The sequence below is a fragment of the Spea bombifrons genome, chromosome 4 (assembly GCF_027358695.1).
Source record: "Spea bombifrons isolate aSpeBom1 chromosome 4, aSpeBom1.2.pri, whole genome shotgun sequence".
In the NCBI taxonomy this organism is placed as follows: domain Eukaryota; kingdom Metazoa; phylum Chordata; class Amphibia; order Anura; family Pelobatidae; genus Spea; species Spea bombifrons.
The window spans coordinates 64981146-64994458 of NC_071090.1; the positions used below are offsets into that span (position 1 = coordinate 64981146).

Below are 13313 nucleotides of genomic sequence, written 5' to 3' on the forward strand. Positions count from 1 at the left end.
GGTTCTGCAGTTTTCAACTGAAATTAGTGTGTGGTTATTACTTCCTTCCTTCAGTTTTGACTTTTATCTCTTAAATAACGTCCTGGAAATATTTCAACATTTTCTTTTCCTTTGTTTCAACAGCCGTGCTGGTGAGTTTTACTTTTACAGTACTTGTACAATTGTGCACATGGTTACAAGGACTGTAAGAGTGTCATGTTGTCAGTGGTGCGACATGCCAGAAATACCAGTTTGTTGGTTTTTCACCAGAATTGGTTTCTTTTTATGAACCAACATGCAAGTTTACCCAAAAGCAACACAGATGTGGGTCTTGGAGAGGGATTGACCAATCACAGGAGCCAGGTAACTGTGGCGCCTGTATTTTTAGATCTGCCTTCTAACCATTTACCTCTGTTGGTCTCTGTTGATTTCTTTCTTTCTGCATCTTAACAATTACCAAGATTGCTTGCAGATTTTTCTGTGCAGATCCACACAAGTTCTTCCAGACCCGTTCTACGATACCCGTGCTTGAAAGTACATGGCTACCAAGCAATTTTTGTAGGGTTTCAATTGTATTGTACAAGTATATATGGGAGATGTCTTTTGTACTCTTCTGAAACCATACATGAAGATTTTTTGCATACCGCCAATATTGAATTACAGAACAATTACAATGCAGTGTTACTCTTTTGCTCAATAGCGATCTCTTTTGCTGGACTAAGGTGCATCAGGTGCCTCCAATTTTTTTGTTTTTGTATGGTTTAAAACCAAAGCTCTATTGTTCCTGAAAAAAGATGTATAATTTTGTGTGGGTATCAATAGACAGCCTGATGAACCCGTACAGTGGCAGGGAGAAATCCCTGCTGCTGTGAAAAACGCATGGCCTACAGGTGCGTCCTAAGGATAACCTTGCCACGCCTCGTGGAGATACCTGTACATCTAGAGGGTAATGAAGGGGGTTAAATAAACCTAGCTTAGGCCCCATGAAGCCTGTGTGAATGCTTGTACCGCCGCTTATAGTGTAAGGGAGTGGAATGTTGGTGAAATACAGGAATATTTTAAATTCACATTTTTGACACTAGGTCCCAGGTTAAAGCCAAGTCCATCCAGTGCTACATTTAGACCTGAAACAACGAATCGATAAAATCGATAATAATCGATAACGGGAATCGTTGCCGACGATTTCCGTTATCGATTAATCGAGTGATGGATTCGTCGTTGGAGCGCTCGGCTCCTTTCACTTACCTCCGCCAGCGTTCCCCCGTTTCTGCTGCAGAGCTCTGTAGTGTCCGTCTGCTTGAAGTTACGTAATGACGGATGTGACGCGCGTGAACGATGAAGATTTGAATAAAGTTCTGCGGTTGAACGTTGTAAGTGGAACGATGCGGTAGCGGAGGTACGGAGAGAGAGAGAGAGAGAGAGAGAGAGAGAGAGAGAGAGAGAGAGAGAGAGAGAGAGAGAGAGAGAGAGAGAGAGAGAGAGAGAGAGAGAGAGAGAGAGAGAGAGAGAGAGAGAGAGAGAGAGAGAGAGAGAGAGAGAGAGAGAGAAACTGATGGGGCAGAGTGTGGGTGGGTGCAGGGCATTTCATTAAATTATTAAATATGTTTTTTTATCCGATTAATCGAAAAAATAATCGGCCGATTAATCGATTTTTAAAATAATCGTTAGTTGCAGCCCTAGCTACATTAATCTGATTTACTTTTGCTTATATACAAAAACATCATATGAGTTTCATAAAAAATCCAAACATATTACTGTAACGGTCAGTTTAATCCTAGTAGCTGGAAGCATATTTAATAATCTTTACTGCATCTGGATCTCAAGTCATGGCCTGTGCGGTTATTTGTATAATTTTAAACATCTGGTTCTTGAATATGCATGATTGTTTTTATTCCTGCAGGCTTTACCACAACCTGTTGCTTCTCTTGTATACACATAGTATGTTGTAGTTAGTGGGAAGCTGTACATATTCCGGATTTCCTAACAAACTTAATTCCGGCTTACTAATGTAATTTGCAAAGAAATGGCATGTTTTAATAATGCGTAACAGAATAATTACACCATATTTTAACTCTGTGGGGAATAATACAATAGAACAAATCCGCTAAAGTCTGAATCGGAGCACTCAAGCCTTTGATATACTCTATTGTCTCTGCTAACAGTTTATTATCTACGGTGTTTTAATCGGCGAAATCAATACATTTTGTATGTTAAACAATTTATTTTATAAATTTGCCTAATCTTTGATAGCTGATTAAAACACTATCAATAACACTCCTGTATTAGGATCGTAGGGCTGCTCTTGGCCGTTAAAGCTCCATGCACCTGTACACCGCAGGGCTGTATCAAAATCATTTTTTCATTTGAATACCCAGTTATTTACATTTTAAAGGTTCTGTTCCACTTTAACCATGTTGCCATGGAAGCTGACTTTGCGTCACGTTACAATTATGTGCCAGCAAAGATTATAATTCAGATGGACCCCCCCCTCCCCAAATCATTTTAAGGAGGCTTCGGGCATAAGCCAGTACCAATGATTATTCTACTGCTCCATTTCGTTCTACAAAAGGTTTGATTCTTCACTTTGACCATTCCATTGCTGCTTTAAGACTTTGATACTGGACAGTTTATAATAGTAGGCTCTTTAATCCTATCCATATTTATAATTTTATAAGCTGCTTCTTTGTTTCCAGCATCTGTAGTTTTTGTTTTGCCACAAGGGGGCGCTACATTACCACTTACATTACAGAGCCTTCTCTCTAAATAGCTAGACAATAATCTACAGCATTGTGAATTCATAGGACACTTACCTATTCATCTGTGACAGAACAACCCTGCAGAGTTGAAGTAACATCTGAAAGCGCTGCAGGTAGTTTTCAGAGTAAATTTGTTGTGTATTAAATGCAGATTGCTGCTACATTTTGGAAGTGATATACTGCTGCTAGTTATCTTTTTGGCAATCACAAAATGTTACATTAGTAACGCTGTAATGAACGTCAATTCTCCTCCTTAATCCTTCAGCCTCCATTAATGTTTTTGCTACTATTGTGTATAATATTTTTATTCATATGTAGTATTTGCTTATATTACTGATGATGTATTTTTCTCAAGGAATCTGATTTGTATCTATGTCTGCCTCCTGATATGCCTTATACCCCCTATATGCCATGCTGCCTCCCTGATATGCCTTTTAACCCCTATATGCCACTCTAGTTGCTGGCTACCACCAAATCCATCACGGTACTGCTGTGTCTATTGGGAACTGCAGAGTGTATCCCTTAACTTTCACTGCTCTTTGACCAAATGTAAAAGATGCTTTCTTCATACCAGTTGGTACGCTCTATTTTCATTTATGTTTAGACAATTTAAATTGAAATCCCAGATGCTAGTTGGCTGGCTCCTTTGTTTCAAATCATCCCTAGCAGTTGATTTATCATAAACAAACAAACATAGCTGGAATAAAAAAAAATCAAACGTGTGTGTGTGTGTGTGTGTGTGTGTGTGTGTATATGTTACTGTGAAAGACCGAAATTGGTGAATGTCGACTTTCACCGGTGAATGTCAACACATACCAAATACGTTGGTGAAAGATCGAATATTTCATTTCATGATATGATATTCGGACACTCACCGGTGAATGTCGACAATCACAGATATGCTCTGGTGGAGGTCGAAAAGAGTACATTCGGACCCTCACCGGTGTATGTCGGAGACAAATAGGCGACTGGCTGTCTCCCGCTGCTGTCAGTCCGTATGCCAAATCCTTTGCTCTGCTGTCAGTCCGTATGCAACTCCCGCCAAATCCTTTGCTCTGCTGTCATTCCGTATGCCAAATCGTTTGTTCTGCTGTCAGTCCGTATGCAACTCCCGCCAAATCGTTTGTTCTGCTGTCAGTCCGTATGCCAAATCCTTTGTTCTGCTGTCAGTCCGTATGCAACGTTTGATGGTGCGAGTAACGTTTTCTACATTTTTTACGACACCCTTATTTATAATCAATGGATACCGCAGTGAATCGTGATCTTTTTCTTGAAAAGTTAAATGCATTAATTGCGGAAAAACGAGAAGACAATTGTTTTTATTTTTCTCAAGAAAAGTACTCTAAAATACTTTCTGAAGTGGTTTCTGCTAAAACTAAGTGCAATACACCTTTGGATTACAGACGATTAAAACGTTTTGATGTTTTAAAAATTAATGATGAAGAGAAGTTAATTGTACCATTAAAACAAGGAGACACGAATATCCAGTATTATGTTACCAATGAGGAATTGTTCAGTATACTATATGAAACTCACACCAGAATAGGCCACGGAGGAAGAACACGTATGCTGAAAGAATTGCAAGTTAAATACAAAAATATTACGTATGAAGTTGTCATGTTGTATTTAAATTTATGCAAACAGTGTCAAATGAAACACAGTGCACCTAAGAAAGGTATTGTTGTGAAACCAATGGTCAGTTCTGAGTTAAACTCAAGATGTCAAGTTGATCTGATAGATCTAATTCAGTAATCAAGTCACAACATTCACATAGTCGCTTGGTGTATGTCCAGTAATCCAGTATGTCCAGTATGTCCAGTATGTCCAGTATGTCCAGTATGTCCAGTAATCAAGTCACAACATTCACATAGTCGCTTGGTGTATGTCCAAAATAATTGCTAAATACCCTTATTTCTTACTTACACCGGCCAATGTCGACATTCACCAAGTACTAATGGTGAATGTCGGAGATTTCTATTTTCTTCTCCGTATTTCAGCGGCGATAAAATATCACAAGGGTGATAATAAAAGGATTCAATTATGTGATTAGAAACTTATTTATTGCAACAACTGAAACAATTATGACATTTTGAATTACACAGAAGTCCCTTGCTTTTGCAACTACATTAACTTATTTATTGCAACAACTGAAACTATTATGACATCTTGAATTACACAGAAGTCCCTTGCTTTTGCAACTACATTAACTTATTTATTGCAACAACTGAAACTATTATGACATTTTGAATTACACAGAAGTCCCTTGCTTTTGCAACTGCATTTATTTGTGGAACACTTCCTTTTGCAATGACAGCGTGTATAGCCTTGCCCGCCGCTTCTCGAATTAGCTGCAGCTGCTTCTCTCAGCGAAATTTCTTGAGCCGAAATCTCATTTATGGAAAGTAACTTTTCTTTACAAATTACGAACTGGTTACGTGTGTAAAGCTGCTTGAGGGTACCATTTTTATTTGCCAGTTTATAGAAGTCGGAGTCTTCTATCCCAACAACAACCGCTAACACATTTCGGCTATCTGTACGACCACGGTCGACATCAGGCACTTGTATTCGTACACTATCGCCAATTTGAGCAGGAGGAAATTGTTTTTGTGAGGTGCGTAACATTTTGTTTGCTTGCAGTACAAGATTCTCTTTCGCGGCCGCTCTTTTTCTTGAAATTAACTCGTGTTTTCCAGTTAGAGCTTGATGTGGAAACGTAGTAGAATGCAGGTCCTCTTCAATATTTTTCCTTGAAATATGGTTTTCCGAAAGACCACCGCACAAATTTTTTTCAGAAGTATCAACAGTTTCTTCATGCTGTTTTTCGGTTTCACAAGTATTGGCAATTTCTTTGAGTTGTTCTTCGGTTTCAATATTTGCGATTAGTTCGCTAGGCAAAAAAGACGATGCTATGCCTCTTTTAGCCTTAACGCCAAACATGGCTTCATAAGGACTTTGGCGTATTCCTTCGTGGTATGTAGTGTTCTTGGCAAATTGTACAAAGGGTAAACCATCTGACCATTTATTTGTATCGTTATCGTTCATCCATGCGGATAGCATATTCTGTATATCTTGATTGGCCCTTTCAACTGAGCCTTGTGTTTGACTGTGACGAGGCTTTCCATGGACTATCTTAACATCTTTCCACATAGCGCATAGTTCGGATATGACTTGATTACTGAATTCTCTACCATTATCTGATTGCAATATTGCTGGAGCACCAAATGTTAAAAATATTGAAAGAACGTGATGCGCTACTTCTTCAGCTCTCTTAGTTTTCAAAGGTCGTAGCTGGACAAACTTAGTTAAATGATCTTGGTAAACCATTATGAATTTATATTCGCCATCGCTGTTTGACTGTAGATCTATCAGATCAACTTGACATCTTGAGTTTAACTCAGAACTGACCATTGGTTTCACAACAATACCTTTCTTAGGTGCACTGTGTTTCATTTGACACTGTTTGCATAAATTTAAATACAACATGACAACTTCATACGTAATATTTTTGTATTTAACTTGCAATTCTTTCAGCATACGTGTTCTTCCTCCGTGGCCTATTCTGGTGTGAGTTTCATATAGTATACTGAACAATTCCTCATTGGTAACATAATACTGGATATTCGTGTCTCCTTGTTTTAATGGTACAATTAACTTCTCTTCATCATTAATTTTTAAAACATCAAAACGTTTTAATCGTCTGTAATCCAAAGGTGTATTGCACTTAGTTTTAGCAGAAACCACTTCAGAAAGTATTTTAGAGTACTTTTCTTGAGAAAAATAAAAACAATTGTCTTCTCGTTTTTCCGCAATTAATGCATTTAACTTTTCAAGAAAAAGATCACGATTCACTGCGGTATCCATTGATTATAAATAAGGGTGTCGTAAAAAATGTAGAAAACGTTACTCGCACCATCAAACGTTGCATACGGACTGACAGCAGAACAAAGGATTTGGCATACGGACTGACAGCAGAACAAACGATTTGGCGGGAGTTGCATACGGACTGACAGCAGAACAAACGATTTGGCATACGGAATGACAGCAGAGCAAAGGATTTGGCGGGAGTTGCATACGGACTGACAGCAGAGCAAAGGATTTGGCATACGGACTGACAGCAGCGGGAGACAGCCAGTCGCCTATTTGTCTCCGACATACACCGGTGAGGGTCCGAATGTACTCTTTTCGACCTCCACCAGAGCATATCTGTGATTGTCGACATTCACCGGTGAGTGTCCGAATATCATATCATGAAATGAAATATTCGATCTTTCACCAACGTATTTGGTATGTGTTGACATTCACCGGTGAAAGTCGACATTCACCAATTTCGGTCTTTCACAGTAACATATATATATATACTTTTTATGTTGAAACGTGATAAAAATAGACAATTATTTAACGCAATGTCTGGCAGAAACAAACGGTGTATGGGATATATGGGCGATTTTGGATGCTGTGTTTAGGCCAGAGTCCCTGGGACTCATCTCCAAGGCCGCTGTCCTTGTTGCTAAGCACCTGGATATTATGTCATATGTTTGATATGATATAGTGACACAGTATTTTTTTTTAATCCTAATTGGGACCTTAAATGCAATGTTGCAACCTTAATCTGCATTAATGAAACGCTTTCTTTACATGATAATATGGTACCAAGAGTTCTGATTACATATAGCTTAGTAAGGTGGTGTAATGATCATTACACTAGCAAATTGCATGAGTTAATGAGTATCATCTAAAAGTTTGAGTCCTAGAGATAATCGTAATTCCTTCCAGAAACATGGTGATAACACCTACATAGTTATGATAATGGTACATGGTCACCTTTTACATAGTACAGTTGAGGAATAGTAGATACTAGTTTCTCATTTCTTTATGACAATGTAGGTGTACTTTTCTAAGACAAACCAATGCATTGGCCCTGTTTACAATCTGGAGGTTCCCTTTAATCACTTGCTGATAACAAACCTTATCAAATCATTTTGTGGAGGAATATTATTGTTTTATATAGCGCCATCAAATTCTAGACGCTGTACAATGGGTAGACATGACACAACAAGTAGTATATAACATTTTGACTTACAGAAAGAACAGGTGAGGAGGGCCCTGCTCAAATGAGCTTACAATTTAGAGACTATATATGAAATATAGGAATCTTAACGCAAATATTTGTTTCTCCATTGTCAGTCTTTCATTTGGCTTATTTTAGACCCATGAAGATAGAGATTTTCTCTAAACCCTCTATAACCATTTATTGCTTTCAGTGAAACTATATAATGCAGACTAGAAGCTAATTTTTCCCAAATCATGGGTCATGTGCAAGGCAAATACAGACTATGATCGGATGTCCATGGATATTAGGGCTCTGGGCTTCTCTTTGAGGAGTAGCTATGATAACGGCAAGGAGTTTTGAAGAGCATTTACATTTAGTTTGAAGAAACCTTACTCGTAGGTATGATTACTATTCTGTGAACGTTATCCTTTTAGTAAAGTGGAATATCCTCACGGTTCCCTAGAGGGTACCTGTACTAAAAAAAAAAAAAAAATTAAGTAAATAAATCTTGGCACCTGCCATTGAAATAATCATACCTTCTGTTATGTAGAGGATTCTCAAAAGTTTAATCAATATGCTGCATATTGTAAATTTGCTTGGACGATTTAGATAACTTTCACAGGGGTTGTAAAATTACGCAACCCCCACTTTTTTTGTGTGTGTGTGAATACCGGCCTTTGTCATGCTTATCGGGGACTGAAAGTTGTTCCTTATATGGAAGCATGCAGTGACATAGCTTAATCATTAACCAAAGCATGAGGCTTTCATTTAGGAAGGAGCACAGTGATACCAGAGCAGATCCGCACAGCCACCCGTCTATAGCGTGTTTCGTTTATTCCACAGAATGTCTATGCTGTTTTGGTTTACCGAAAAAGCTGGTATGTACTTTCCAGAAATAAGCTGGATATGTTTGATTGATAGCACTTTAATACATTTTATTATAGGGGATAAGTCTGAAACCCAAGCTATTTTTACCTTTTATGAAGCTTATAAAATTGGAACAATCGCAGAACTGCTTTTGGATACTAATTATTTGGACCTTTGCAACTATATTGCAATATATATAAATATTTGCAACCTTAATCTGCAATATCAGAACCACTGAAGCAACATAACCTAATTCACTCGTTGGTTTGATTTATTTAGTACTTACAGCTTCACTGCATATATGGCTTTGTAAGGTAGTGTACAGATCGCTACACTGAGTATAGTCTGCAAGATGTTTGATTAATTGTATTAGTCCTAGACATATCGTTAGTCTCTTCTAAAACATGGTGATAACAACTACATACTTATGGAATTGTTTGCCATCCTTACCCGCTCATATCAGACATACGCATGTCTTCCAGACTATTTACCAAAGGCGTCAAGTTCATATAGGCTCATGTCAATGAAATACATTGTGTGTGGTTTCTAGTTTGATTTTTTTTTTTTTTCTTCAGTAAAAGTTGTCGTCTTACATTGATTGTGGTCATGGCTGGTAATTGCCTCTTGGCTAGTGTTATGTCAGGATTCAGTCAACTGCTATTATTTGCAATTTCATATACATGTATAATGCAGCAACTTTGCGTGTGACAGATGGTAGCCAAGTGGCCACTGGTTTATTTTTCCTTCAATGCATAACCATACCTGGGAACCTCCTAGGCTCTTGCTGTTCAGAGCTTTCCCTCTTCTGATTGCGTTGGTGGCTTAGAGCTAGCACCAAAGATTTTACATTTTGTATGGGGTAAGGGAAAATGGCTATGGGTGGCCAATGGGGCTTGTCTAAATGCCACTCCAGTGGCCCGGAGAAGTAACTATTCAGCCGGGGTCTCTATGCAAAACCTGGAGAGTTTCCAGATATGCACATAACCCATCCCAGGATGTGACCGTATCTGCTAGGATTTTGTATCTTAGAGCTTAATCAGCTTTTGCTCACTTTTGAAGTGAAATAATATGACTGGTGTTATGCAGAGGACACTGGGGTCACTGCTTGAAAGAGATGGCACATATGACCTTTTTTATAGCAAGAAAAACTGATAAGTGGTAAAGAATTCAGCTAATAAAACCGTTCTCTGAAAAAGTGACTCATAGATGAAAGGTTGCATTCTGTGTACATTTTTTAATGTTTTGTTTACAAAAAAACCTTTTCATATTGATTGATGTTCTAATTAGACTTTGGATTGTTCTGTGTTTCAGGTAATTTGCCAGTTGATTCAGAGTATCTGGACCCATATCTGGGTATAAACAGCATCATGGCCGAGCCAGACTACATGGAGTCTGATAACCCAGAACTAATTAAACCTCATAAATTAATAAATCCAGTGAAAATATCAAGAAACCACCAAGATCTTCATCGTGAACTACTAATGAACCAGAAAAGGTATACTAATGGTGTAAAACAAACAAATGGCATTTTTTTTTAGAAACTCCGTATGTCTTTTAAGTGATCATTAATACCAAAACAGAATTATACATCTTTTTAGATATTTTTTTAAATAAAATATATAAAATACTTTTTATGGGATTAGACTGTTCCTTTTAAATCATGTGGTACAATGGTTTATGGTGGTGGCAGTTAAAGAGTGCTGAAAGCACATGGATATTTTACTTGTTTTTTAATCCCAAATTGATGATAATACATTTTGCCCTTTCCAGAGGCCTTTCACCCCAAAACAAACCAGAGTTACAGAAAGTGATGGAGAAGAGGAAACGGGATCAAGTTATTAAACAACAAAAGGAACAAGCAGAACAGAAAAAAACTGAATTTGAAATAGAGCTACAGAAGCGGCATCAGATGTTAGAAGAGGTACAAATAAAGCAATATGTTCTAGATCGAAGTGTTGTTTGTATGGTTAAGGTTGACAAAAAGAACATAATTCACCACACACAAAATAAAATTTTCATCATGAAGTGTGCATAATTTAACCCAAGCCATGACATACAATGACATTCCACAATGCATTGTATGGGTTCCCCCCTCACATGTATACCTGAGACTGTGAGGTGACTTGCCTAGTTCTAAGTCTCCATTTCTGTTTTGTATAATAAACACTATGACTTTGCAAGGCACTACAAAGAAGTCAGGATGATTTGTGATTATTGTTCAGCAGCTGACATAGCCAACTGTCTCTGTCATTTTAGCATGTGGGTCCCAACTGGTATGGTACTAGAATAAAGGCAATCCACTCTACTAAAGTTACTAGTAGAAGGTACCTATTTCACAGTACGGCAGGACTTGTGTGCAGGGCTGTCTTTAACATGGAGCAGAAAAGTGTGGTGCCCCAGGCCAGGGCTCACCTCTAGGGGCCCACAGGTATCTCCTAGGCCCCTTCATTAGCCATTGGCACAGACCTCTCCACTAGCAATTCCTCCACTTTTTGTGCACTACCTGATACTGTTGAAAACGAGGATACAACATATAGCTTGGCATCTAGGGGAGCACATACTGCAAAGGACAAATCAATAGTGTAGTGATAGAGGCTTATACAGCCACTAGCTATCTCCTTCATAAACCACCACCAAAGATGAAGGGGGCTCTGAAGCAAACGACTGGGCCTGGGGGCAACTGGGTATGTATAAGCTCACTTTGGCCAGCTGCTGTTTAGAAGGAATTATAGCAAACAAGAAAACCTTGGAGCGCCCAGGGCCGGCCCGACAATGGAACCGAGTGGGGCAACCGCTCCAGACGGCACTTTTGAAGGGGCGGCACTTCTTTTTTTTTTTTTTTTTTTTTTTTTTTACCGGGTTTTCGCTTACCAAGCTGTCAGTACCCGCTCGGCGCCCCTCTCTCCTCTGCGCTGAGTCTCCCTGTTCGGTCTCGGTGCCAGCTTGTAATGCTGAGTGCCGGAGGATTACCTCATTTCCGGCGCTCAGCATTACAAGCCGGCACCGAGACTGAACAGGGAGACTCGCCGCAGGACTGCTGAAAGGTAAGTACAAGGGGGGGGCAAGGGTAGATAATGGGGGGTTGGCAGGGACGGAGGGAGAGGAAGGGTAGATAAAGGGGGGGGGCGGCATTTTAAAATTCGCCCCAGGCGGCATTTTGTCTTGGGCCGGCCCTGGGAGCGCCCCAATATGAAAATATATTAAAAAGAGGGATATTGGTCCCAGTGAATACAAAACAAACAACGGATTTGGGAGGGATTGGTATCTAAAATTTGGCTTGCAGTAAATTTGAAGTATCTACTATACATCGAATCAGCTGTAATGTGACTGAGTGTTCCAACCATCAGCTCTTGGCTAATAGAAGAAGCACCTTTTGGGGGGGGGCAGGTTTGTTAGAAGGCCTCTACTTTTATTCAACATAGGTATGTGGGATGTAGTTAATGCCATTTCTTCTTCCTGGGTATACAACAGAATGGCGATTGCAGTAACAGTGACTTGTTGCCATCTGTGCTATTGTATGGAAGAATACATTGTTAATGCTTCAGAGAAAGCTGTTTAAAGTGCATTTATCCCTTAAGTAAGGTTTCGTGGCATTTACTCGTTGAATAATTGCCAATGTGTTGGAAACTATTGCTCATGGTGTTATGTACTTATGTTTTCAATGTCGTTGCAGTTGGAAATGGAGAAGAATAAGACTGAGGAACAAGAAAATAAACCAGAGTTTCTGAAGGTCAAAGGGAACCTCAAGAGAACGAACCAGGAAGCCAATAGTTCTTAGACATTCAATGAGATCCTGCGTAACTGTAGGGATTGATTTTTGTTGGTCTTCAAGTGCGATAGACGTTTATTGGAGGAATACTTTGCCAGAAAATTCCAAATTCAAACTTTTATCCAATACAGATGCGGAACACCTTGGATAAGTTGGATAAGACTATAGGATTAAATGAACTGGGTACAGAGCTGTCGGCTGACGAAGTGACCTTTTTAAAGCTGGATAGATAGGCTGCGTAGGAATCTTTATTGCAGCACGCGCTGGATCCAGCTTGATGCAAATGTTTTTTTTTGTTTTTTTTTTGTTTTTTTTTTTTCTTTTGCGTTACTGTTTTGTGGGATCACATGAAATATCCCATACAGTAATATACATTGATTATGGACAGATATCACCCACAGTATGTCCTGGTTTTATTTTTGTTCCTACTTGTTTATGACTCAGCCCTATGAATACTGTGGTTTTAACTAATCGTACAATAATTACAGGAATAAATATTAAATCGCACTGTGATATTAAAATTGTTATATTTAAACTGCGAGAATTGCAAAATAAGACGCACTGCTGATACTCCAATCTGCTTAGCAACTACTGAAGGCGATCTTTTCCCTTTAAATGTAATTTGGATGATTTTCTTTGGCACAATCCTTTCTTAATGTCATCTTCAATTCTTCAACAGTCTGATTTGTGAGGTTTTCACAATTGTTTCATGGCGACTCACAGCTTTATATTGATGACTGGAAAATGACATTGCCATCTTTTTTGTTGAATTTTAGCTCTTTTAACCAAAAAAAAGGTGGTGACTATTTTGGTGTAATATAGGATAGGTCAGTATCTACTGCACATTGAGTGAGGATCATGAGATTTGTGCGTGTCCCTAGGAAGTAGAAAA

General features: G+C 38.8%; 1 protein-coding gene across 6 annotated transcripts in view; it reads left to right on the forward strand.

Annotated features, from left to right (window-relative positions):
- Positions 1 to 12728, forward strand: part of FAM107B (family with sequence similarity 107 member B) — a 50070-nt gene extending 37342 nt beyond the window's left edge. For 4 of the 6 annotated variants that reach the window (XM_053465337.1, XM_053465339.1, XM_053465340.1 and 1 more), the window contains exons 2-4: positions 9964 to 10147; positions 10423 to 10573; positions 12326 to 12728. In XM_053465337.1, the coding sequence (XP_053321312.1) occupies positions 10020 to 10147; positions 10423 to 10573; positions 12326 to 12430 (384 nt within the window). In that variant the 5' untranslated portion in view covers positions 9964 to 10019 and the 3' untranslated portion in view covers positions 12431 to 12728. Of the gene's footprint in view, positions 1 to 272; positions 343 to 8569; positions 8664 to 9963; positions 10148 to 10422; positions 10574 to 12325 lie in introns of those variants that run through there. The other 2 variants (XM_053465341.1, XM_053465338.1) reach the window with 2 other exon arrangements.
- The last annotated feature ends 585 nt before the right edge of the window (positions 12729 to 13313 follow it).